Source organism: Trachemys scripta, chromosome 3, assembly GCF_013100865.1.
Source record: "Trachemys scripta elegans isolate TJP31775 chromosome 3, CAS_Tse_1.0, whole genome shotgun sequence".
Taxonomy (NCBI): Eukaryota; Metazoa; Chordata; order Testudines; family Emydidae; genus Trachemys; species Trachemys scripta.
Window position 1 is genome coordinate 103,073,211 of NC_048300.1, and position 26,296 is coordinate 103,099,506.

At 43.6% G+C, this 26,296-nt stretch overlaps 1 protein-coding gene and 1 pseudogene across 5 annotated transcripts in view; both read left to right on the top strand.

Moving 5' to 3' along the window:
* The window catches only part of MAP7 (microtubule associated protein 7), a 192,277-nt gene that overhangs the window by 12,300 nt on the left and 153,681 nt on the right, over window positions 1-26,296 (top strand). For 2 of the 5 annotated variants that reach the window (XM_034765575.1, XM_034765576.1), the window contains exon 1: window positions 7,774-8,418. The exons of 1 other annotated variant lie outside the window; for it this stretch is intronic. In XM_034765575.1, coding sequence (XP_034621466.1) covers window positions 8,286-8,418 — 133 coding nt within the window. In that variant the 5' untranslated portion in view covers window positions 7,774-8,285. Of the gene's footprint in view, window positions 1-7,773; window positions 8,419-26,296 lie in introns of those variants that run through there. 2 more of the 5 variants (XM_034765578.1, XM_034765580.1) reach the window with 1 other exon arrangement.
* LOC117875670 lies at window positions 4,083-4,155 on the top strand (annotated as a pseudogene).

Sequence of the window (26,296 nt, forward strand, 5' to 3'; positions counted from 1 at the left end):
TCCAATTTCCCCATAAGAATAATGTAAATGAGGGGGGAAGGGGGAGGTTCCAGGGAATTTCTTTTTTTTTTTTTTTTTTTAATCGTACAGTACTATAGTTGGGAGGTGCCCCTGTGTGCAAAGTCCTCACTCCTCCCCACTCCCTGTTGAACGGCGCAAGCCAGCTGATTGCCGCGGGGAGGGAAGGCGCTGATCCGCAGGGTCTGCTGGTGGGCGGGAGGTCCTGTGGGGGCGGGGTGTAGGGGAGCTAATGGGGCTTGCCAGCTGTGGACAAAGCAGGCAGCCAAACAACGTTATAGCGAAGCATTGCACAACTTTAAACGGAGCATGTTCTGTAACGGAGCAGGGACGTAAGACTGAAACAACGTTAAGCGAGAGGACGTTGAATGGGAAGTTACTGTAGATTTAATAAGCAAGAGGAAGGAGAAGGGGAGGGAAAGCCAGGGTAACAATGATAAGATTATGTGATTGCATCGACAACCTAGTAAACAGCTTTATTAAATCAGACTTATCAGTAATATTTTATTGAGATAATGCTCTACTTCTACTATTTCCAATTTATAAAAATATTTTAATTTTTTTAAGTGTCTTCACTATTAAGGCTACTTGTGTTGCGTTGTAGGCTAATGGCTTTATGAATAGGAATATAGTGCATCAATTTGAATTGAGTACAGTTTGTGAATTTGTTACGTTAAGCCCTGTCAACACTACTTTTTATGAGTATGTAACAAGTTAGTGACATGGTTGACTGTAAACATGTTTAATGTCAATGTTCAACATGGTTAATGCTGTGAGTGAAAATGTTAGTTATTTTCCCTTACAGACAGTCTGGGCTGGCAGATGGTTGTCTTCTTAAAGCAATTTTGGTATATTATTTTTGCAGTGTAAAATGGGAACCCTTAACCATACCTGTAACTAGCTTGGCTGGTCCTCCTACATCCCTATACTCTGTGGAATAGGACACACCAGACTGTCTTGCTCCCTGTTCTGTTTTGGGTGTATGTTTTCTAGGCACTTTATCCCCGTTTAAGGCACTATGGGATAGATGTCCAGATTTTCCCAAAATGGACCCCAAAATTCCTAGATAGGATACCTTTTATTGGATAGGTGTGGGAATGAAGAGGAGTCCAGAGCCTGGGAATTTCCAGTGATACTCTGATAGGCAAAACTGGAATCTAGATCCTATGTAGGTGGATGATATTATCTTGTTTTCTGCGTGTTCTACACTGACTGATGACCCTGCCTTGAGTCTGATGATTTTAAATCAATCCCCGAAGGGAAAGGGAAGGTTTGTAATCTTTGTCTGCTTGCTGTATTTTTTTTAAAAGGCAATACTTTAATTGATTTAATCTTTGGCAATTGACATAAGAAAAGAAGCTCACCAGAGATGACCAATGTGAAATTGATCTAAAAAAGGTATGCCTGTGATGATCTTCTAATGGGGTTCTCACTGAAGGGAGGGTGTAGTGGGGCGGATTGGCTGCCCACAGACCTGGACGGGGAGGAGCCCCTCATTGAACCCTGGTGGGTGGAGCCAGGCCATGCTCAACCCTCCCACCGGAACTCAGTGGGTGGGACCGGAAGTACAAAAGGTGTGCCAGAAAACTCAACTGGGAGGAAGCCACCGGAGGAGCCAGACACCTCCTGTGAGCTCCCGAGCTAGGAGGCCTCTGCTGACCCCGAGGGAGCCGAGGACTGGCCAGGACCACCAGGGCCATTTACGGACCTGAGAACGAGGAGCTGCAAGCCCTGACAGAGGCCCTCTTCCCCGACAACCAGGATGACCCTCTACAGAGCCAGGTGCACCCTGAGGGGGAGTTGGGAAGTGGCCCAGGGGTAGCCGACCCAAGTCTGGCTGCAACGCTAACAGCAAGCGAGTCGGCATGTTGCGGTCAGGATTCCCACTGACCCAGTGGCAGACCGCTCTGCCACTGCTAGGGCCCTGGGCCGGGACGCAGTGGAGTGGGTGGGCCTGTGTTCTCCCCTCCCCCTCGCCATCCCTATCCATGGGTGATGTCTCCCCCTCTCTTAGGGGAGAAGCCTGTGCTTGTCGGTCCTCCGCCGGAGCTAGAAGACCCAACGGTTTGCTGCCCAGACTGAGTGCAGGCTTGAGCCTGGGACACTCTGCTGTCTCGCCCTGACCCGGAACGGGGGCTCCGTAACTGTGTGTGTTGTTCAGCCCTGATCACAGGCCCGAGCTCAAGTCTCCCATTGCCCCGCTGATTCCCCATGTCAGGCGACCCCCAGAGGTGTAGTGGGGCAGATTGGCTGCCCACAGACCCGGAGGGAAAGGAGCCACTCTTTCCTTCCCTCCCCCCTCGCCCCCCATGGACTACACAGGGGGAAAAAAAATCTGTCCACGCTTATGACCCAGCTCTCTTCCAGTAGAGTCCTCAGAGTTCTTCTGTTCATTGTACCAGAAAGAAGTTACAAGCAGTTTGCCCTTTTTTACCCCTCCCATAGTATTTTTACTCCGTTATAATAAAGTTCTAAAATGTAGTGATCTTGTGTTCATTTAGTTTGACTGCTCTAAGTCCAGGCTGATATACATGGGAGGAACATTAAATGCTAAACACACACATTCTTCAGTTAATTTTGTCTTCAAAATGCTATTGGATCGATATTTTCTCTTTTAAAGGAATTGTATTATTGTAGAAGGGAAATTTATTCCTACAGGGGAAGTAGTGATATCTGAGCAGCAGACTGACCTGCAGTGGCACTTGCCATGCATCATTACATAACATATGACAACTTTCTTTAGAGAGGGCACAATCCTGCGAACACTTTGCATGCTGCCTGAGCAATTCCTTTGGTGGGATTCTCTTGAAGTGGAAGGGTGCATCTTTACTAGGAAAAAAGTTTGTTCTTATCATGTGATAGTTAACACGTTGTAAATAACAAGAGATAAAATCCTTGTGAAGGCAAGGCAATTGGTAGCTTTCACACAAGTTAGTAAGTCAAGTTAGACCAGTGGTTCTCAGCCAGGAGTATGTGTATGCAGAGGTCTTCCTGGACGGTGAGGGGGGGTGTACATCAACTCATTTAGATATTTGCCTAGTTTTACAACAGGCTACAGAAAAAGCACTAGCAAAGTCAGTACAAACTAAACTTTCATACAGACAATGACTTGTTTATACTGCGCTATATACTATACACTGAAATATAAGTACAATATTTATATTCAGATTGATTTATTTTATAATTATATGGTAAAAATGAGAAAGTAAGCAATTGTTCCGTAATAGTGTGCTGTGACACTTTTGTATTTTTAATATCTGATTTTGTAAGCAAGTAGTTTAAGTGACTTGAAACTTGAGGGTACACAAGACAAATCAGACTCCTGAAAGGGATAGTAGAGTAGTCTGGAAAGGTTGAGAGCCACAGAGTTAGACTCTGGAGGAGCCCAGGGCTTACTTAGGCTAGGTCTACACTGGGAGGGGCGGGTGTCGATCTAAGATACGCAACTTCAGCTACGCGAATAGCTAGGCGTATCTTAGGTCCATTTACCTGGCTGTGAGGACGGCGGTGAGTTGACTGCTGCCGCTCCCGCATCGACTCAGCTTTCGCCTCTTACCACGGTGGAGTTCCAGAGTCGACGACAGAGCTATCGGGGATCGATTTTTATCGCGTCTACACTAGACACAATAAATCGATCCCCGATAGCTCAATCACTACCCGCTGATCTGGTGGGTAGTGTAGACGTACCCTTAGAATTGCTAATTCAATTGGAAACTGCAAAGTACCTTCTTTTCACTAGGATTTTACCTCATGTTAGTTACAACGTGTTAGTTATCACATGGTAGGAACACAACTTTTTTCCTAGTGAAGACCAGCCATAGGTTCCAAGTGGGCAGATCCCTTTGCAAGGATGGAGCCATAGTTTGTGAACACTTTCAGTGATTCATGTGCTGAGCATGACTGTTTTTTTAAAACCATAGTCTAGTTGCTGTCTTGTATTTACTTAAAACCCAGTTCTGTATAGGAAAGGAGACAGGGGTATTTTTTTTTTCCCCACCAGGCACCAAAAAAAAAAAAAAAAAAAAAAAAAATTTTCTACAAGAGGCTAACTACTTGTGTAGTACTAGATTATACTTTCAGGGATCATTTCTATAGTTTGTAACTAGAGAAGTATAGCCAAAAGTGTTTCACTACTTTTGAATGACTAATAATCAAAATATGGATCAATTTTTCAAATATATGCAGTCTGTTTCATTTCTATTTTTAAAGATGTACCATGTCTTCTCATCTCTCTCACTTTACAATCTCCATTACCTAAAAATGGCTTAAGCAATTGTTTGGAGAAAATATTTATATTGTCTGTTGTTGACTTAGGTCCCTATCCAGCAATCAGTCACACACAAGCTTAACTTGAAGTGTGTGAGTAGTGCCATTGGAATCAGTCAGTTTACTCACCTGTGTTAAGCACATGAGTAGCTGATTGCAGGATTGGAGCATTAGATATCCTGGTGCAAGCCAGTGCAAATTTAAAAATCAGATGCATGGAGTGTTATTACACAAACGGCGATTAACACACCGAGTATATAAGTATTTTCATCTCCTAGCATACCATTTAATTATCCTGTATTCTTTGTTTCACTTGCTTCCTATGGGTGTTACACATCAAGCAGTATACGAGGTAGGCAATTACCAGATTCCACAGGCATAGAATTTTTGCAATCAATAGAAAGTAGGTATGCTAAGTTATCCATAATTTTTCTCATGAAAGAAAGTTACTTTCAGCAAAGAATTGATACAGAAGCCTCCATATACCCAGGCAAGTCTGGGCTAAAATCTACTGGGCTTACTTATTAGGGATTCTCAGTATTACCATTTTAAAGGAGTCCAATCCAAGTTATTAAATGGTCTGTTTTTAAGCAATCGCAGTACTGTATTTTAATTGAGTGTATTTTATAGTGTTATCAGGAAGAAAAAGGGAAAAGAGCACAAAGTTATTTCGTGTATTTGATTGTACAGTACACTTTAATTATTAAAATGTTGTAGTTATGTTTGTATAACATAAACAAGTGGTCTCTACTTCTAGCCAGAGAATTTTTTCATTTCTGGATTTATGCATTTAGAGTATTTGCCTGATATTTTAGCTTTTAATTATTATTTGCATTACAGCAGCATGTAGAGACTGCAAGTGAGATTGGGACCCCATTGGGCTAGGCATTCCGAAACATGTAGTGGCAGACAGTTTTTACCACAAAGAGCTTGTCTGTGTAAACAGAAAAGCAAACAAATGCTGGGAGGGGAAACAGAAGTACAGAGAGATGAGGTAGCCTGCACATGGTCACACATCAGGTCAATGGCAGCATGGAAATAGAACCCAGATCCAGTGCTCTCTCCACTAGACCATATTGCTTCCCCAAATAATGATCATTCTCCTTTAATAACTATTTAAGCATATTAAATGCACTTACGTGTGAGTTAAATATGTATGAAAGACGTCCTTCTCAAACCTAAAGCGTGATATCCTTTCTTTTATCCACCGTAGCGGTAACACATGAGAAGTAACAGTGCCAACTTCCCCAACTGTCATCTCTGTGGGCCAGTCTTCCTGACTCGAGAGGACCACCTGTAAGAATGAAATTGTACTCAAGTCTACATGGCCCATTCAATCATTGGTGTATTTGCTGAAACGCCCAACACATTTTTTTCATTTTTAAATTAATGGTTTAAATAGAACAGGTATTGTAAGTGGCTATTTGATAGTTTGTTTTAAAATATCTGCAAAATGGAACTGTTAAAAGGAGTTTAGTTTTATTAAAATATGTATTTGTAAACATGAAAGGAAGTGAAATTATATTATTAGCCAAACAGTCATATAGTATAAGCACTTTTCATACGCACTTTAAATTCTTCTATTGTTTTGGAAACGGAGCCTAGCTACCTGTGAAAATATGAATGGTACACAAGAGGTTAAACACATTCTAATTAATGTGGGTGTGTACCCACAATTGCATAAATCTTTGTTGTAGTAAGCAGGTACCTGGACAGGGTTTCAGCAACTGAAGCTTATTTCCAGTTTCTCTTTTCCAATACAAAGTAGCAGCCTGAATAAACACTGGAAGGCAAATTGCTGAGGTAGGAACAACTTGTGTCAAAGTGGTTTGTTTGTTAATTCTACGTTTGGCCAACACCTTTCAATACAAAGCACCTTCTACCTTATTATTATACAAATGTCATCAGTCTCTAACTTCCATGTTACACCCAGATAAGCTGGGATATTGCCAAGAGCAAGGACCCCAGTCAAAAGGAAATATGGGGGTCAGGCAAGCGAGATAATAGACCTGGCTCAAAGCCTGTGCTTTCGTGAATACCTTACTGTTTCTCTTAGTACCTTTTTCTCTTTCTCAGATACAGAGCATGAATGCTCTATGATTACATTTCTGAGCTCAGTTAATGCTATGCCTCATCATCCCCCAGTTTTTCCCTGTTAAGTGACATGACTAATGTGTGTGAGAACAGAACTGTCACCTCTTGCTGACCTCCCAAGGCCCTAGCCTCAGGGAGAATGTCAGGCAAGGTATATTATACTGCTATTTCCAGGCAACCAATTTGGATGTGCAGTTTAAAGGTAACTCAAATAACCTTAACTCAGCCCGTTTTTTCACAAAACCTATAGATGAGACACCCTTTCAGCTGCATATCTCATATCATCTGCATTGGCAAGATGAGCTCCCTATTGCTATTGTATTGTCCTCTAACATTTACGCTGCTGTGTATTGCCATCTACATATGGACAGTGGGGGGCGGGAGGGAGAACATTTTAGACCAGGTGTATGAAATTTCTGATTCTGAAATTTAGATGTGAAAAGAACACCTAGCAACTTCTGGGAATACAAATAATTTTTTAGGATTTGGTTGAAGTTTAAAGATTAATAGTATTTGGTGTGGCAACTGTGCTCTTAGCTTGAGGTTGAGAAATGGTAGAAGTGTTAAAGGAGGCTAAGCTTACCTGCAAAATCAGCTGTTCAGGGCTTTGCATATCACAGCGATGATTGGATTCTGTGCAAAAATAGTTTAAAAAAATTAGAAGATTGCAAAAGTGTGAGCAGGTCCTTCATTGTGGATGGTGAATGAGAATCTAGAATCACTATGTTAACTTTGCCATCATGATGGGGAAAACTTAGCTGGCAGAAGCTTATAATTGATTGTCAAGTATCAGGGGGTAGCTGTGTTAGTCTGTATCTACAAAAACAACAAAGAGTCTGGTGGCACCTTAAAGACTAACAGATTTATTTGGGCATAAGCTTTCGTGAGTAAAAACCTCATCCGAAGAAGTGAGGTTTTGTTGTTCTTATAATTGATTGTAATTTGGCCTTTCTGCAGAACCAATTGTTGTTCATTAATGATCTCTTTGCTGTAAAACTGACATTGCAATAGGGAATATTCACTGTACATTCAACTTAAGCAGCCTTTTCTTTGCCCACATTGCCTGCACAAGAAAAATGTGTACACTAACTTACATTTTCCAAACATGAATAACTCAACACTTGCCAGTAATCCTGGGTGTATGTACTCTTATTGCAAAAGGTATGCAATGCTCGTGAAGGTGTTAAGTGAAAAACTCATGTTGTTTGAGTTTTGGTTAGGCTGGGGATTGTAAACTTTAATAAACAGAACAGCTGGCAAAATGCAGGCTCATGCCTGCAGCCTTTTAGGCTTCTCTTCGCTCAATACTCATCTGCTTGTGCAAGCAGAACTCCATCCTCCTACCGCCCTGCGCAGAGCGAAGGAGCAGCCCAGTTGACTAGGTGGTTACAGCTCTTTACACTGTAACCCTTTGCGCTAAGCATGCAGGAGCAAGCATTCCGGCAGGCTGCTTTCTGCAGCTGAGGAGACAACATTCATAGACTTCCTTTGATTAGGATATGTCACTGTTGTCAGGGCAACTGTTAACGGTGGCGTATCGTATTTTTTCCTCCTGTGTTGCGTGCTGAATATTTTAGTGTGCTGTAGCTGGAAGAAGCTTGGGAAAGAGGTGCTGCTGCAGAAAGGAGAAGCTGTGGGCTGGGATCTGATTGAACAGGTTAAAGCAGCGAAGAGAGGCATCCAAACCAATGTGCCTTTAATTAGGGCTTTTCTCGAAGATGGGTGAAATTGCAGGCCCTCTGCTGCCAAGTGGATGTTGATATTTGTCAGCTCTTTGCATACTGCTTACCGATAGGGGATCTATTACAAGTGCTCAAATGAACAGGCAGGTCTGCAGCTAGCTGCTACACAGGCACTGCAGTTGCTTAAATATATCTATATTGTAATAAGCAAGTGATAGCAGAAACATGCCTGGGGCAGCTACTGCTATCCGACAAGAGAGACTGAAGAAGACAAGTTCAAGGACAAATCCCCCTGGTTTATTCACCATTAACGAAGAAGATGAGCAGCAAAAGAATGGAAATTCCAAAAGACTGAAAGGTATGCCTTAGTGTTCTCTGGAGTACATACTGCGTAGTATACAGTACATTTTGCTAGCTATACTGCATGCAGTCAGGAGTGGTTGTGACCCATCAGTGCAGTTTATCAATGGATGTTTTCATATTCTATTCATTTATGTGTAGCACAATATTAATGATAGATATATATTTTAAATGAGCTGGATTACTGGCCTACCAATTTAATTACAGCTTCTGTTTTGAAATCTTATTTACCAGAAAAATCTGACTTTTAAAAAAGTTATTACTAATCTAATTATCAGATAGAGATTAGGGCCTTATATTATAAAGGTATAAAATGAATTGCAATGTACCTTTTCTATACAGACCCGTAGATTTTATTTTTTAATGTTCATATTCTGATGAGATGAATGTCTTTTAAAAAACAGGTTGTTGTAGGCTTGCAGAATAACGAGTGAGACTATAGCAGCTAATGTGGAAGGCAGCCTTGCCAAAGACACATGAAATTTACTGTACTCTAGTTTTTGTACATGTTATGGAAGGCCTTATGACAGAGTGCAGAAAAAAGTGTATTCGAATATTGTAACTTCTGAGAAGACTACAACCAAAAACGGGGCCTCTCCCATCAAACTATACTTGGTGAGAAAAAAGTCCTTGGTGCTCTTTTTTTTTTTTTTAATAGTGGTTGACTATAATAGAGATCTATCAAGCATTTGTAGCCACCATATCCTGCATCATGTAACATCTTCTGCCAGGATTCCTAAGGTTTAAATTCTGTTGGTGTGGCAGCAATCCTGCATCTTTGAATTGGACTGGAATTTTAAGTTTGCCCTGTCACAATTCTAATTCTCTCTGCCTGCTCAAGGGATTCCCTCAATACGTGAAAATTCCTTTTCCCTTATGCAGGAAGCAAATAAAACAATTAGGTGCCAGGGGTTTGTTTTGCTTTGGTGTTTTTTTTTTCTTGCCAAACAAATATCACTTGATAAATATCAGTCACTGTATCTTGAGGGTATCAGATTTTTCCATTCAGTCACACAATTGAAAAGGAGAGCCTAACAGGCAACTATTTAAATATCAGAGTAGGGTTGGGTTGTTTGGGGCTGGACAGTTATTGTTCTTAAATGAATAGCTAGTTGGCTTCTAAAAAGTCCACGTTTTTAACTGTGTGTTTTATCGTTTGTAATTTTTCTTGAAGATGGTAAAGAATTCACACAGATCTGAGCTTCACAACAATATAGTATATTGCTAGTCAATGCTAGCACAACAACTGTCAGGGCCTTATATATATGTAGTTACTTGCTCTACTGTGTGTATGTTTGAACAAGCCCATATATATTCCAGATAGGAACAGTTTTTTGTTTTTTTTTCTTCCGTATTCTAAGAAGCCAGTTTCATTTCTTATACCTGTTTGGAGAGTTTCAGAAGCAATAGTACACAAGGCTCTGTAGTAACAGCTTCCATGTTTGGTTTGTTTGAATAGCACTTTCTAGTTTTTCAAGATACAGGTTCTTGTCTTCTCCTTGTTTGTGTAGAGGGATGTTTGGTAAGTGTGCCCTTATTCCAAAGCATTTCTATAAGATCTCATTCCATACCTTTTTTGTCAGGATTGATTGCCATTTTTATCTCATTTTCCCCTTCTCTTGCTTTCTCATTCTCCTTCTCCCTCCCTGTCCTTCATTATTTCTCTCAGAAACAGTGGGGTGAAAAAGGGCCCCATTCATATCTGTGGCTGCTTGTATCAGCCAGCAGAGGGGGGCAGAAGGATGTTGCAACTGGCAAGTTCCCACTCCCCCAACTTGCTGAAGTAAAAATCCTATCAGTCTATATCTAAAGTGGGTCCGTTATATTCCAGTTCTGAGTACAGTAATCTGTAAATAAACAAGTTTTTTTTGGGGGGTGGGGGGGAAGAGGGCGGAGGAGGGCATAAACAAACAAGTGCATGCGGTCCTGCTCCAGTAGTATAAGATTTATTTTGGCAGCTTACCTGTGAATTTGTTCAGATGCAGTGGGTATATGGTGCATGATATATGAGAGATTGTTAAAAATATTTTGGAAGAGTAGCTCTTTCTAATTGTTTCTCTGAAGACATAAAATAGCCTTTACTGTTTCTAAAGTAGTTTACAACTATGTGCATGTGGGAAGGGAAGGAGTTGGTGGCTGAATCTTTGGTTATATGAAATACATGCATCCAAGTTTGTGTTCTCCTTTACCTACCTGGTACCAAGCAAGGCCATATTAAAACTCACTAAAGCAGAAACAAAAGGTGCTTGATCAGTCCAGATGTGACTTCCTTTGGTTTTCAGTTACCCATTCATTTTGTCACCATTCTTTTAGTGCAGCTTAATCCCAGTTCTCTCCGTGTTTCATCAGCTATGTGCCCAGCATGCTTGTGCAGCTGCTGAGTGCGTAGTAGGTCAATGTCTCCTTCTTAATAGGAGATGGGCAAAATAATCTAATAGGTTTTTTCCACTTCTATAATCAGTGATGGAGATATCTTGTATAGCACTTCCCTTCCAGAAGGTCACTCATGGATAGGGTGACCAGGTATCCGGTTTTCGACCCTGGCGGCTCCAGTCAGCACTGCCGACTGGGCCGTTAAAAGTCCGATCAGTGGTGCTTCCCGGCTAAGGCAGGCTAGTCTCTACCTGTTCTGACACCGCACTGCACCCCAGAAGCGGCCAGCAGGTCTGGCTCCTAAGCGAGGGGGCTCTGGGCGCTGCCCCTGCCCCGAGCACCCGCTCTTCTGAGGGGTGGTGCCTGTAGTTGAGAGCAGTGCACAGAGCCGCCTGGGAGCCGGACCTGCTGCTGGCCATTTCCGGGGCTCAGCATGGTCCACAGTGCCAGGACAGGCAGGAAGCCTGCCTTAGCACCCCCGCTGCACCACTGACCAGGAGCTGCCGGAGGTAAGCCCACGTCCCAATCCCCTGCCCCAGCCCTGAGCCCACCCCCACAAACCCAGAGCCCCCTTCTGCACCCCAAACCTCTCATCCCTAGCCCTATCCCAGAGCCTGCACCCCTGCATCCCAGCTGCCTTCCCCAGCCCACAGCCCCCTCACACACCCTGAACCCCTCATCCCTGGCCCTACTCCAGAGCCTATACCTCCCAGTCCAGAGCCCTCACCCCCTCCCGCATCCCAGCCCCCTGCCCCAGCAGTGAAAGTGAGTGAGGGTGGGGGAGAGCAAGCCACAGAAGGAGGGGGACTGTAGTAACTGCTGGGGCGGGGCTAGGGTGTTTGGTTTTGTGCAATTAGAAAGTTGGCAACCCTACTCGTGGCCCTGGATTTTTTAGGAAGCAATGCATTTAAAAACTCAGCAGGGTAAATAAGGGTTTTGTAATATTATATATTTTAAATTACTTTTGTGTACGGTTTAAGACTCCTCAGTAATATTTAGATTTGTTTAGAATATGATGTCATATGGTAATTGTTACAACCATCTTGGAAGGAATAAAGGTTAATAGAGAATATGAAACAGCTTTTCTCTGTGAGGGTTTCATTGGGTTGACTTCAAAGGTAACTTTCACTGGTGTCCTTGAGTGTCCTTACTTATTGTAATTTGAGAAGAGATCTGATAGACCTTGAGTTTGCTCTTTCAATGCAAAGTCACATTGAAACAGTTTAGCATGCAATTTTTAATATCTAAGGTATGTTGGAAACATGCAAAGGTCCATCCAGTCCGATGTTTCTGCTCTTATATTTTGTTTAATCTGAATCCATTTTTTAATTTTACCCTTTAATGCCCTCCTCCTCCTCTAGAGATAAACGTAGGAATCTCTCTTTTAGGAGAAAGAGAAGGTGGCAGTGATTGACTGCTGGTTTACTAGTGTTAGGTACTACTTTTCTGTGCCCTTCTCACACTGTCAGCTAGATAATTGCTGGTTAGAAGGATGAGAAAAGTGGGTTCTGTCCTCTGGTCCCTCACTGAGAATTTCCTGTGAATTGCATGTGCTATGTTCTGTTTTTCTGAAGACTGCAGTGACCTTGGCTGGATTATCTTCTGCAGTTTCTTGCCAGTCAAGATTTTTTCCCCTTTCTTTAGTCTATTTGTTATTGATGTTCTTAATGACTAGTTAATGATCCAGCTACTATAAGTTGGAAGCCCTGAATGTTGTGTTTTCACAGGAGAGTCTCATGTCAGGAAGTAGGACTATCACCCCAGAACCATTCAGACACAGCTTTTCCTCCTTTCTTTTTTCTTTTGTTCCGGTGGACTTTGACTGTTTCCTTTGTCTGAAGTTTTCTGTATTTGTGCCCAGGCCATTAGTTAAACAAAGCTAGTTCTAGTAAAATATAAAAACAAAACCTAAGTGAACTCAAATGCATGTCTAACAGGGGGAAGTACTTTTTATTTTAAACTCTGGATTTTCAGTTTGACCTAAAATGTATACAAAAGCAAGATAAGAATTAAAGGTGAACTGAATATATAACCATCTTGTTTTTAAAGAGATGTTTGTACTTAAACAATATATCTGAACAAAGAGTTTTGAACGCTCTCTTTTGTTGTAGTGGCCCTGGTATCCAGGTTCTGTGAAACTAATCACAATTTTGTATTCGCTAGGAGTTTCCCAGGTGATAAATCTTAGGCACTATTTGCTTTAAAGTTGAAGTCTGAACTTGAATTGGTGTCAGCTTCCTACTGGGGTCAGCACATATCTAAAGAGAATCTTAAACTGGAACCATTGTTTCTTCTTTCTGCTAAGTATAGAACCGTTGTGTTTTCATTCTGCTAAGTAGCCTTAGAAAATGGTGAACATTAAGCAAGGTTTCAGAGTAGCAGCCGTGTTAGTCTGTATCCGCAAAAAGAACAGGAGTACTTGTGGCACCTTAGAGACTAACAATGCTCTAATAAATTTGTTAGTCTCTAAGGTGCCACAAGTACTGTTCTTATTAAGCAAGGTGACTCCTGTATGCCCCCTGAAGCATCCCTTTTGATGTTGATTTTAACTTAGTGCTTAAATTCCCAAATTGCCTAGCCATTCCTTTGGATAGAATGCAAGCCCTGAAAGGGTTTTATGTTACAACAACAGTTGTGTTAAACACTATTTCTGAAATAAAGTTTTGCTGGAAGATCTGATTGCCATAATGTCTGGATTCACTTTAGAATGAAGTGACCAGAATTGTGCAAATTTTTTATTATTTGTTTTACTTCTGAAACATTTAAGTGAGCTCAGCTGTAGGTTATGATGTCCTGAAAATGCATCCTTTCAGCTAGAGTTCAGAGAAGGTTGCTTAATCCAGGAATCAATACCTCTAATAAATGTGTATTGTGTGGCATTTGTATCAGGCACACAATGTATACGTACTTACGGTAACGTATAGAGTACTGACCGTGCATGCCCAGCTCCCACAGGTATAAGTAGCAGTTTAGATGGGGAGGCTCTGCTTAGAGGAGTTGAGTAGACACACACCTGAACCCTGTATACCCTACACAGCTCTCTGTGCCCCAAGTGATGCCTCCCATGCCTACACTGCTATTTTAAGCAGTGTAGCATCCCACTGGCAGAGCCTTCCACTGCAGCGTATAGCTATACATACCCTACACAGCACCACAAATGTAGACCAGGCCTGAGATTGTCAGCTCTTTGGGGTGTGAACTATCCTTTTGTTCTGTGCTTGTACAGCACCTTGCATCATGGGGTCCTGCTCCAGGACTGGGACTCCTGGGCACTACCCCAATACAAATAATAATACACCTTTTTTTTAAGTTTGGTGAATTGCCTGTTTCATTTGCTTATTAATGGTCAAGGAAAAGGAAAGCTACTGATAGCATACTGGAGGCTCACTGGACAAATCAACTCCTTTCGAAAGAATTTACAGTTTTGAAGGGCTTATAGAAGTCTATCTAACCAAGTTGTTTTGTACTGATTATCAATCAGCTTTCCAGCAGTGCTGCTTAGGCTCCAGCTGTATCTGCAAAGAAACCAGATAAAATGGGCACATAACTATTCATTTATAGTGTTATAATTCCCCTAAACCACCAAGCATGTGCATGTCTTGTAGGGTTGCCAACTTTCTAATTGCAGAAAACTGAACACCCTGCCCTGCCCCTTCACCACTCACTCCATCCCCCCTTCCTCCGTCGCTTGCTCTCCCCAACACTCACTCATTTTCACCAGGCTGGGGCAGGGGGTTGGGATTGGGGGTGGGCTACAGGGTGAGGCTGGAGATGAGGGGTTCGGAGTGCAGGAGGAGGCTCACGGTGGGTAGAGGTGCAGGATGCAGGCTCTGGGCGGCGCTTACCTCAGCCAGCTCCCAGAATTGGCTGGCATGTACCTTCAGCTCCTAGGTGGAGGTGCTGGGGCCTCTGTGCGCGGCTTCTGGCCGCAGGTGCAGCTCCCATTAGCCACAGTTCCCGGCCAGTGGAAGCTGCAGAGCCAGTGCTCAGGGTGGTACCTGTGCTGCAGGTGGGGGCAATGCATGGAGCACTGTGGCTGCCTTTGTGCCTAGGAGCCCGAGGGACATGCCGGCTGCTTCTGGGAGCCACATGGAGCCGGCCGCTGTGGCCAGCCAGACTTTTAATGGCCCAGTCAGCTGTGCTGACCGGAGCCACCAGGGTCCATTTTTGACTGGGCCTTCTGGCTGAAAACCGGACACCTGGCAACCCTACATGTATAACAAATATGTCTGGAAAGCCACATACACACCCTTGTTCACCTGGTCATATTCCCTCTACATATCTGACCAGCCTTTTCATGACTTCAATTTAATAAACTATTTGAACAAAAAAGCAGTGTCAGAACTAATAACACCTTTTGAGTGCTGTAGCTGGTATGATGTTGCCTTTTGAAACTGGTAATGTTGGAACCACCTACAAAGTTACATCCATATGTCTGGCACATGTATCCATGCCAGAAACATATGTCAATGTTTTTGTGCCTTAAACTGGAATAAGTAATCATCCAGACATCTACCCTATAATTTCAAAATGCTTATGGTAAATGAATGAAAATACATCTCCATTAAACTAACAATGAAATTCTCCTTCACCTGCTTGATGATTTAAAACTATTAAGGGAGGGTACCTTTTAATATGCTGAGTGAGTAGAGCTGCTCATTCCAAGGCCAGCTAAATGTGCTTTAGGTCTCTGAACAATAACACTGAGTGTCTCAGTTGTCTTGAAAACAAAACAAAAAAAGGGTAATTTTTTCCCTTTGGTGCATGACAGCGATGTCTCTGATGATCACAGAAAGATTTTTGCATCTGGTGCCTAGATGATAATGTTGCTATGTAATGTTTGTGTTTCAACTGCAGGCTTTATTTTATTCATCCAGAGGTCAGATAGATTTCCTTTAATAATACAACTGCTTATACTTTTAGTCTAATTTTTCTGGAGGTGTTAGGGAAAGGGAGGAATCTCTTGTTAAATTTTGACAGTGTTCTAACATTTAATTTCATTGGGTATTTGTTCCTGTGTGTGTTTTGGGGGGTGGGGAGGGCAGTTTGAAAGAGAAGGGAGTTTAATGCCCTTGAAAGCTGCCAAACTGATTGCCCTAGAAAGAGAAATCTAAGATCCACAGAAGAGATATAGCATGGGGTCTGGGAATGTGAGCTTATTCCTCACTGCTGAGTCAATGTGCTTCACCTGAATATGTGGTGACAGTTCAGACGTCATGCTGACTGAGACCTTGAATGTTACGGCAACTTCTAACAGTGGTGCTGTATGCAGTGGTGATTTTTGGAATATGATCTAAGGCCACTGGTCTGAGACTTGGAACTCATTTCAAACAGGCCATCAAACTACTGTCAAATGTTAAGACACTTGGCTGGTTTGCCAAAGGTTATAACATATTGCATGGCACTCGCACGTTTGGTAGCCCTGCCACCCCTACTTCCATAGATTCATATATCCTAAGGCCAAAAGGGACCATTGTGATAATCATCTCTGACTTCCTGTATAACACAGGCCATAGAACTTCCCCAAAATAATTCCTGTTTGAATTAGAATTTATCTTTTAGAAAAACATCCAATCTTCGTTTTAAAATTGCCACTGATGGTTATGGTGGCTTTTTTGTGCTTTATTTCCAATTTCTCTAGCTTCAACTTCCAGGCATTGGATCGTGTTATACCTTTCTCTGCTAGACTGAAGAACCCATTATTAAATATCGTTCCCCATGTAGATCCTTACAGACTGTAATCAAGTCACGCTTTAACCTTCTCTTTGTTAAACTCAATAGATTGAGCTTCTTGAGGCTATCACTATAAAGCATGTTTCCTAATCCTTTAATTGTTCTTTTGGCTCCTCTCTGAATAGGGTGACCAAATCACCCAGGTCAAATATCGGGGGGGGGGGGGGGGGGGGGGGGGGGGGGGGGGGGCGGGGGGGAAAAAAAAAAAAGGTGGCAGAGAAAAAAAAAAAAACAAAAATAAAAAAAACCCTCTTCCACAAGTGCTGGATGCAGGCCCCGGAGACACAGGGGTAGCGGGGTACCGTGAGTGAGAGTCCAGCCTGGCCCCGAGTGCAGGCAGGACTCAGTCGGGCTGTTCTCCCCCCCTGGGCAGCGGGACTCGAGAGCAGCCGCTGCTGCAGCTCCCGCTGCAGCTCCCACTGCCGCGGGGGGAGGAAGCGGCCGATGGCCAAGCTTGGCGGCTGCGGCTCTGGCGCCCGGGCCCGAACCTGGGCCTGCTGTGGCGACCCAACGCGCACGCTGCGCCCAGCCCCTGGCCAGTCGCATCTGGGCTGCTGCCCAGCTGGTGCAATCCTGCGGCGGCCCCGGAGTGGGGGCAGCAGGCCCCAGCCTCCCCGTCCTGCTCGGGTCCCGCAGGGGAACGAACGGGGCTGGGCTGCCGATGCCTCCGCCCCGGGCCGCTGCGGGATTGCACCAGCTGGGCAGCAGCCCAGACGTGACTGGCCAGGGGCTGGGTGCAGCGTGCGTGCTGCTGGGTCCCCGCAACAGACCCGGGTTCGGGGGCACCAGAGCCTCAGCCGCCAAGCTTGGCCATCGGCCGCTTCCTCCCCCCGCGGCAGTGGGAGCTGCAGCAGCGGCTGCTCCCGAGTCCCGCTGCCCAGGGGGGGAGAACAGCCACCGCTTGGCCCCGCGGGCCACCCCCTACTCTCCCTACCACCCGACTGAGTCCTGCCTGCACTCGGGGCCAGGCCAGACTCTCTCTCACCCCGGCCCCGCGCTTCCCCTGCATCTCCCGGGCCTCCCTCCAGTGCTTGTGGAGGGAGGAGGAATGGTGAACCTGGGGAAGAGGCGGGGATTCAGGGAGGGAGCCAAATGGGGGAACGAGGGGGCGGAGTCGGGGCGGGGGTGGCGCGAGCACTTCCAGGCGCCAGAGCATTTGCTTGTTTGTCCAGGGGCAAACAAGCAAATATCAGGACAGTCCCGATAAAATCGGGACATCTGGTCACCCCATCTGTGAAACCTCTGAAACCAATTTATAAGCATCCTTCTGGAACTGTGGACACCAGAACTGGATGCAGTATTCCTTCAGCAGTTGCACCAGTGCCAAATACAGAGGTAAAATTATCTCTCTACTCCTACTCAAGATTCCCAGGTTTATGCATCCAAGGATTGCATTAGCCCTTTTGGTCACAGCGTCTCACTGGGAGGTCATGTTCAACTTGCACACATACAAAATGGGAAATGACTGCCTCGGAAGGAGTAGTGCGGAAAGGGATCTGGGGGTCAGAGTGGATCACAAGCTAAATGAGTCAACAGTGTAACACTGTTGCAAAAATAGCAAACATCATTCTGGGATGTATTAGCAGGAGTATCCTAAGCAAGACATGAGAAGTAATTCTTCCGCTCTGCTCCGCGCTGATTATGCCTCAACTGGAGTATTGTGTCCAGTTCTGGGCACCACATTTCAGGAAATATGTGGACAAATTGGAGAAAGTCCAGAGAAGAGCAACAAAAATGATTAAAGGTCTAGAAAACATGACCTCTGAGGGAAGATTGAAAAAAAGTGTTTGTTTAGTTTGGAGAAGAGAAGACTGAGGGGGGACATGATAACCATTTTCAAGTACATAAAAGGTTGTTACAAGGAAGAGGGATAAAAATTGTTCTTCTTAACCTTTGAGGATAGGACAAGAAGCAATGGGCTTAAATTGCAGCCAGAGCGGTTTCGTTTGGACAGTAGGAAGTTCTTCCTAACTATCAGAGTGGTTAAGCACTGGAATAAATTGCCTGGGGAAGTTGTGGAATCTCCATCATTGGGGTTTTTTTAAGAACAGGTTGGACAAACACCTGTCAGGGATGGTCTAGATCAGGGGTCCCCAATGTGGTGCCCGCGGGCGCCGCAGTGCCCGCCGGGGCGTCTAAGTGCACCCACGTACTGGCCGGCGGACGAGCATCCGCCGAAATGTCACCGAATTTCGGCGGCATTTTGGCGGCGACGCCTCTGGATGACGCCACTTGGCGGCATTTCAGAGGATGCTTGTCCGCCGCCATGGTCCTCCGTGAAAAAGGTTGGGAACCACTGGTCTAGATAATACTTAGTCCTGCCGTGAGTGCAGGGGACTGGACTAGATGACCTCTCGGGGTCCCTTCCAGTTCTATGATTCTGTGATTATCCACTATGACCCCAAAGTCTTTTTCAGAGTCACTGCTTCCCAGAATAGAAACCCCCATCATGTAAGTATGGACTATATTTTTTGTTCCGAGGGGTATAAATTTACTTACTTAAGACATACTGTTTGCTTGTGCTCAGCTTACCAAATGATTCAGATTGCTCTGTTATCAGTGACTTATCCTCCTCATTATTTACCACACCTCTATTCTTTGTGTCATCTGCAAACATAAAATCATCAATGATAAAGTTTTCTTCCAGGCCATTGATAAAAATGTGTAATAGAATAGGGCTAAGAACCAGTCCCTGCAAGATAAGTAATACACCCACTCAATGATGATTCCCCATTTACAATTAGATTTTAATACCTGTCAGTCAGTTTTTAGTCTGTTTATTCAGACAAAGGGGAAAATGAGGGGAAGAGACAAACTCAGATAATTACCCACAGAATACCCTTTGGCCTACGGGAAAGGTGCATTGAGCTGGGATCCAGGAGACCAAGATTTCTGGGCTCTCATCTTCTACTGTGTGCTGTTATATCTGTGCAATCCACCATCTTTGTTACTGTCCAAGGACTTGTATTCCTACCCGAGGAAGCCAAAAATGTCCATTGTTTTATTAGTAAATATTTAAAACAAAAATCCAAGAATTATTAAAGAGATATGGGTCCTAAAACTTTCAGACATAAACAACCTCCAGCTATTTTGGGGTAGGAGGAAGCTTGCTCTTGAAAAAAGCTATTTCAAAACTGCCTACACTGCAGAGTTTCTTCCTCTGAAGCAGCTGGTGCTGGCCACTACATGAAAGAGGGTACTGGAAACTACTGGTCTGATCCAATATGGCAACTCCTAAGTTACCTTATTTGTAAAATAAAAACAAAGAGGTTGCACATGGTCACTTCAGGTATAGTTGGGCATATAACACAGTTCTTTAGTACAATGGACCATGTCAAATCCATTCAGCCATACTGACTGGCTTTCAGAGTGAATGCACTAAATCTGTGTACTTGGCTATCCTGTCTGTAATCACTGATCCGTCCACTATATCACTTTGCTCACAAGTAGGATAGGGTTACCATTCGTCCGGATTTACCCGGACATGTCCTCCTTTTGTGTGCTAAAAATAGCGTCCGGGGGGGAATTTGTAAAGCACTCACAATGTCTGGGATTTCCCCCTCCCCCGGCAGAGCGAGCGGCTGGGAGGGCTGCAGGAAAGTCCCGGGCTGGACTCCGGAGCAGCTTCCTCCTCCCACCCCCCCCTCCCTGCATTCTGAGCCGGCCGGCAGCTCCTCCTCCTGCAGCCCGCTCCGGCAGCCCTGTGCAGGGCCAGGGACCGGGTTTTGTGTTGTGCAGGGGAGCTCAGCCATGTGTCCGGCTGGCACAGAGCCCAACACCCTGTTCTGAGCAGCAGGGTAAGGGGGGGCAGGAGAAGGGACAGGGAGGTTCTGGAGGGGGCAGTCAAGAAACGGGGGGGGGCTTTTGGAGGGGAGTGGAGAAAGTTTTGGGCAGTCAGGGTACAGGTAGGGGGTAGGGTCCTGGGGGGCAGTTGGGGGGGGTCTTAGGAGGGGGCAGTTAGGGGACAAGGAACAGGGAGTCTTAGGGGGTGGGGTTCTGGAGGGCAGTTAGGAGCAGGGGTCCCAGGAGGGGGCAGTCAGGGGACAAGGAGCGGGGGGTAGGGGGCTGGGAGTTCTGGGGGGGAGCTGTCAGGGGGCAGGAGTGTGGAGAGGGATCGGAGCAGTCAGGGGACAGGGAGCAGAGGGGTTTAGATGGGTTGGGAGTTCTGGGGGGGGGCTGTCAGGGGGTGGGGAGTGGTTGGATGGGGCGTGGGAGTCCCAGGGGTCTGTCTGGGGGTGGGGGTGTGGATAAGGGTTGGGGCAGTCAGGGGACAAGAGGCAAGGAGGCTTAGATAGGGAGTGGAGTCCCGGGGGGCAGTTAGGGGCAGGGGTCCCAGGAGGGGGCAGTCAGGGGACAAGGAACGGGGGGAGGGCTGGGGGTTCTGGGGGGGCGGGAAGTGGGAGGGGCAGGGGCGGGGCTCCTCCCGTCCTCTTTTTTGCTTGTTGAAATATGGTAACCCTAAAGTAGGAAGAGAATCCAAGGGCACCTGGTAACCAGCGTAGTGCTATCTAATGAATAATTGTGGGACCCGCTGTCAAAGTGTGTCTTGTGTCCTCTATCTAGAGGCTGCTTCATATAGATTCTAACAGCCTGCTGCTGTTACATGTTAGGCCTGGTCTGCACTTAAAACTTCTTATACTGGCATCGCAATATTGGTCAGGTGTGTGGGGAAAAAAACCACATCATACAATACAGCTATGTCGACAAAACCCCCACTATAGATATAATTATGCCAGGAGAAATGCTTTTGTCGGCGTGTCTAACATGTTTGGGGAGATTGTGCTCCTGCACTGGTAGAAAACCTCCTTCTGTTGGCATATGCTGAATCTACACTAGGGGAGTATGCTGGCATAGGCTCTCTAATATAGACAAAGCCTTAGTTTTTTAGCTCAAGTGGAAGAGTTCTGTGCTGTTGATCTGAAAGCTCTGGGTTCAAACTCTTCTGATCACTCACATGTGGAAAAATAGTATGTGATCATGTGTGTCGTAAAGTAAGGGGGCAGAATTGAAGTTGGACAGGTAACTTTCTTTTGGCATTTTCTAACATTCGAGTGCTTTACTTTACAACACTGATGTTCTTTTAACTTTGTTTTAAGGTTGTTGGTTTTTTTTTTTTATAATGTAATACATATGTATCTGTAAGACCTCTCCCCCTTAAGTTAGCATGAGGATTTGGAATAATTGTAATTACTGAAATGATTTTATATTGCAAAGCATTACATATAGAAGTGACTTTGGATGTTTTAATATTAGTTTTATTGTTATATTTTTATCATTTGTATCTTGGTTAATGGGAGCTGTCCCTTTAAGAACAGAGTAGGACAAGTGTGCTTGTAGAAGATGGAGAACAGAAGATGGGAGATCTTGCCTAAGAAAGGATGACCCTGTCTATGTAAATTTCAAAAAGGTGTGAACTTGATTTAATAAATTTCACTTCCAAGAAAGCAAGTGTTTTTCTTGGAAGGTGTGATATCAGTACTTATTGCAGGATTGAATGCCTCAGAGCAGGGGTAGGCAACCTATGGCACGCGTGCCAAAGGCGGCACGTGAGCTGATTTTCAGTGGCACTCAACACTGCCCGGGTCCTGGCCACTGGTCCAGGGGGGCTCTGCATTTTAATTTAATTTTAAATGAAGCTTCTTAAAAGAAACCACCTAAAAACGTTAAAATGTATTACTGGCACGTGAAACCTTAAATTAGAGTGAATAAACGAAGACTTGGCACACCACTTCTGAAAGGCTGCCGACCCCTGCCTCAGAATGTTGCTGGTGATCTAGAGAGTCTGCTCTGTGAATCGCTTTTGTAATCTTTCGTTGTTTTAAATTATTTTCTTTAGAAATTCTAAATTAGGAAATTAATACTGTAGAAAAAGCATTTATACTATAGAAATGGCTTCCAAGTGATTTTAAGATCTTACTGCACTATTTTCTTATGTCTCTTGTTTGAGATCTGTCTTTCAAAGTATAAATCAGCTGAGTGGTGGGTATTGTAGTCTAGATACCAAACTGTCTTCACTTTCAGAGAAGCTGATGTTTTTGCTAAAATGATCAGCAGTGAAATAGCTAACAATATTGACACTTAAATTCACTGCAGTTGGTTCCAGAGTCAACACCCCATTGAGATAAATAGGGGTAGTTTGAGTCTCTTAGAGCTTGTCTGCACTACAATACAACCATGTCAGAGAGCCAAGTTATAACACAGCTCTGCTTTGTGGTGTAGACAGGACCTTAACTGTGTTCCATAGCTAGGCAAAGTTTTACCAAATAGGAGTATATTGTAACTGGGTCCCCTGACATGGTTATATTTGAAGTGTTGTCAGGGCCTCAAAACTATTGTTCCTGTTTGCAGACTCACTCAGGAAGCACTGCATCACTTTACATTCAGGCTATCTTCACAACTGGAAGATTGCAAACTTAAAAAAAAAAAAAAATTCTCTAGAACCTGATGGGATTATCTAAGGAGTGCCGCTCTGCACTCAGTTTTACCTCTGATTGAGAGAAGATAATTATGGGGCCCTATTCTTCATACAAGCCAGGAGGATCCATGCAATAAAGCCATTCTTCATTCCACTTTAACACACCTATACGTACACTGCTTACTCAGCTATCCACAAAGTCCCTTTTGTACCTTTTTATTTTTAAATATGATCTCCACCTCACATTTTAGTATAACTTGTTTTTCTGGTATTTATGAATTAAGAGTTCTAAGTAAAAGGAACTCAGGAATGGTTATTCATGACATTTACACACACCTCCCAGGGAGAATACCTGCAATTTTGAATAATAACTCTTTAATAATTCTTTAGTTCAGGGCAATACAAACTTTCCCCAACTGAAGACCCCAGTAGCAGTTTGCCAGGAGAATGAGTGCCATACCTATTTTTCATAAAACGGAGCAGATTGCAGCTACCCATTCAGTATGAAGGTATATCCCCCAATCTGCTAAAGTTGCAAGCATGCAATAATCTACTATCATCCAAGCAGCCTTCCACTTGAATGGAGTTGGAGAACCACATGCTGGGAACTGCAGTGTCTGAGAGCCAAACCTGTATATGAAAGATGAGAGATACCATGGGCTGTGTTTTCACTGCTCTTTTACTAATTAAAGGTCAGAAATAAAATTAAAGGTTTCTAAAACTTGAGTGCCCACATTTCATCACTCAGGGTATGTTTACACCACAGCAGGGGGCACAGGATGTGATTACAGCATGTGTAGACTGCTGTGGCAATGTAGACTTTAGCACAGGTTGTATAAACCCACCTGGGACCTGGAGTATGTACTTGGGCGACTAGCTCTCCCATGCTGAAGGCTGTGCTCCTGTGCGCTTCCCACTGTTGGTACCTGAGCTAGCTAGATTAAAGCTATCTTAGGTATATCTACACTTGTTACAGTTACACCCCTGATTGCAGTATAAATATACCCTCAGAGGGCAGATAATTAATCATTCAAAGAACAGGCATTTTTAGCAGTTCTTCAATGGAGATTCTAATTAAACTGCAGTTCATAAGTCCTTGCTCTCTTTACCATGTGATCTCATCAATTTAAAGGTTTGGTTATGACAGCAATTGAACATCTGAATGAGTTATTAATACAGATTTAAGAAGCAATCCAGTGCACAGTAGGTGTAAATTAATCAATCTCTTAATTAAAATCCATGCAAAATTTTATAAAGTAGCATGCAGGAAATTTGTATTTTCTTTATGCAGTATTTGTTTTGAAGAAGAGGCACATGAATGATTATAGCTTTACAGCTACTTGTAAACAGCCGACTCATGATTTGGTTGGACTAAGCCAGGGTTCATGTGACTGTGCCCCATATATACAAAGTTCATTATAGGCTGGCCAGATCATCAAACTCTCTGATTCAGAAGACAGAAATTATTGCAGCTAGTTAGGGAGTCCAGGCCACATCAGCAGAATGCTGCACTGTCATGTCAGTGCTGGCACAGACCTGTAGCTGTCTTGATTTATGCACATCTTTGGTATAATTACTCAGTTATTTCAGGCCATAATAATGCCATCTGCTGCTGCAATGGAATGACAATTCGATAAGATTTTCTCTCTAAAATAAAAATCTAGCCAGGAAACCTCTTAAAAAAAACTTAAGGGTAAATCTTTGGTTCCTCCCTTTTATTCTGCGCCAACAAATTTCTTCCAGTAATATCTGTGCTGTTAAAGCCTCCTTATACATTGAACAGCATGAACCTCCATTGTACAGCTGTGATAAATGAGTTGAAAACTGTTGGGTCAGTTATTGTCTTCATGGGAGTGGTAAACCGAAATACTGAATTTGTTTCAAATTTTAGCGCTACCCTTTCTCGCTCTCTTTTGTTCTGCCTCACCGTTGGGGGAAACTGACATCTGCAAAATAGCCACTATTCAGTTTTTGTAAGTAAAAGTTAATTAAAAGAAACACTGCCACAGCTCAAGTGCTAATGAACACACAGCTAGGCTGCAGGGAAAGCAGCAGTTTTCCTTTGGACGGCATAATGGATTTGAGTTCAAGCATGGGACTTTATGGGAAACTGTTACTTCCCCTCTGCGTCTGCCCCGGCTTTATCTTCTATTAAGATTATTAAGGAAAATCGACAACCACAGGGGTGAGAACTGAATTTAAAGATGGTTAAATAATAATTATAGTGAATGGCAGTTGTTCAAAGTGGAAAACAGTTAATTGGCAGGGCATTTTTGGGCATGTGTATTTGAGGCCAGTGCTATTAAACAGGCTTACATGCCTCTTGAAGGAGGAAGTGGAATTTGATGAAGTCTGTTGATATCTCTAAACTATTTGTAAGTGGAAAAATACAAAGCATAGAAGATTATGAGAAACCCCTACCTAGCTGGACTTCAACATTTTCAGAGACTGGGAGGTACAATGCAGATTAAATTCATACTGAGAGGAGGGCAGGTAATTGGCAACAACAACAACAAAAATCTCGTCTAGGCTGCCTGGGCTCTGAGGTTTGTGGGTGTGGATAGTATGATGAAATAAAGATTAGCATTAAACCTAATTAACATTTAAAAAAAATACCACCAGCAGAAAAATTTTCCATTGTCTGTTGAGGGAGGGAGCAGAACAACAGAAGTTTGCGGAAGTGTATACGATTTTTGAGTGCTGATTAATGTTTCAGCCTGTTTGCTAGGAATGTGATCGCCAATGCAGTACCAATAGTTCAAACCATTGCATCTAATTAACTGAGGTCTAAATTTTCCCATCTTCTCCCCCTTTTGAACACTCACAACATCTTCAAGTGTGTTGAGCATGCTTGCAGGGTGAATTTTGTATTGCCAAGTTTCAGAAGTGTCTTTCCGTTTAAATATAACTCCCCTGAAAAAGCAGGGTTTATTGTGGAATGGTTGGCAGAACTTTATTTGCACTGATGTAATTCAGCATAGAAAGCTACTGTCTTTTGCTTCTGAATTCTGCTTCAGGAAGCTTGCCAGAGAGTTTTTGGAAATGCAGGTTTATCCAGTTACCTGCCGTTGACGTGCGGAAAAGCAATGCACGTTATGCATAGCTCCATAAACACATACTGGGTCCATTTGCCTCTCTTTTACAAGTGTATTACATCATTGTTTGCTGTTTGATTTATACAGTGATAAAAGTTCTGCCACTGAAATCAGGACAGTGTATGTTATGATATAATTCATTATTCAAATTGTACCTAAACAGCATAATACCAAGATGGATTTAAGTATAAATTACTAATTTTTACAACAGTTGTGCACAGACCACTTCTGCATATACTGATTACATAACTCTCTAATAC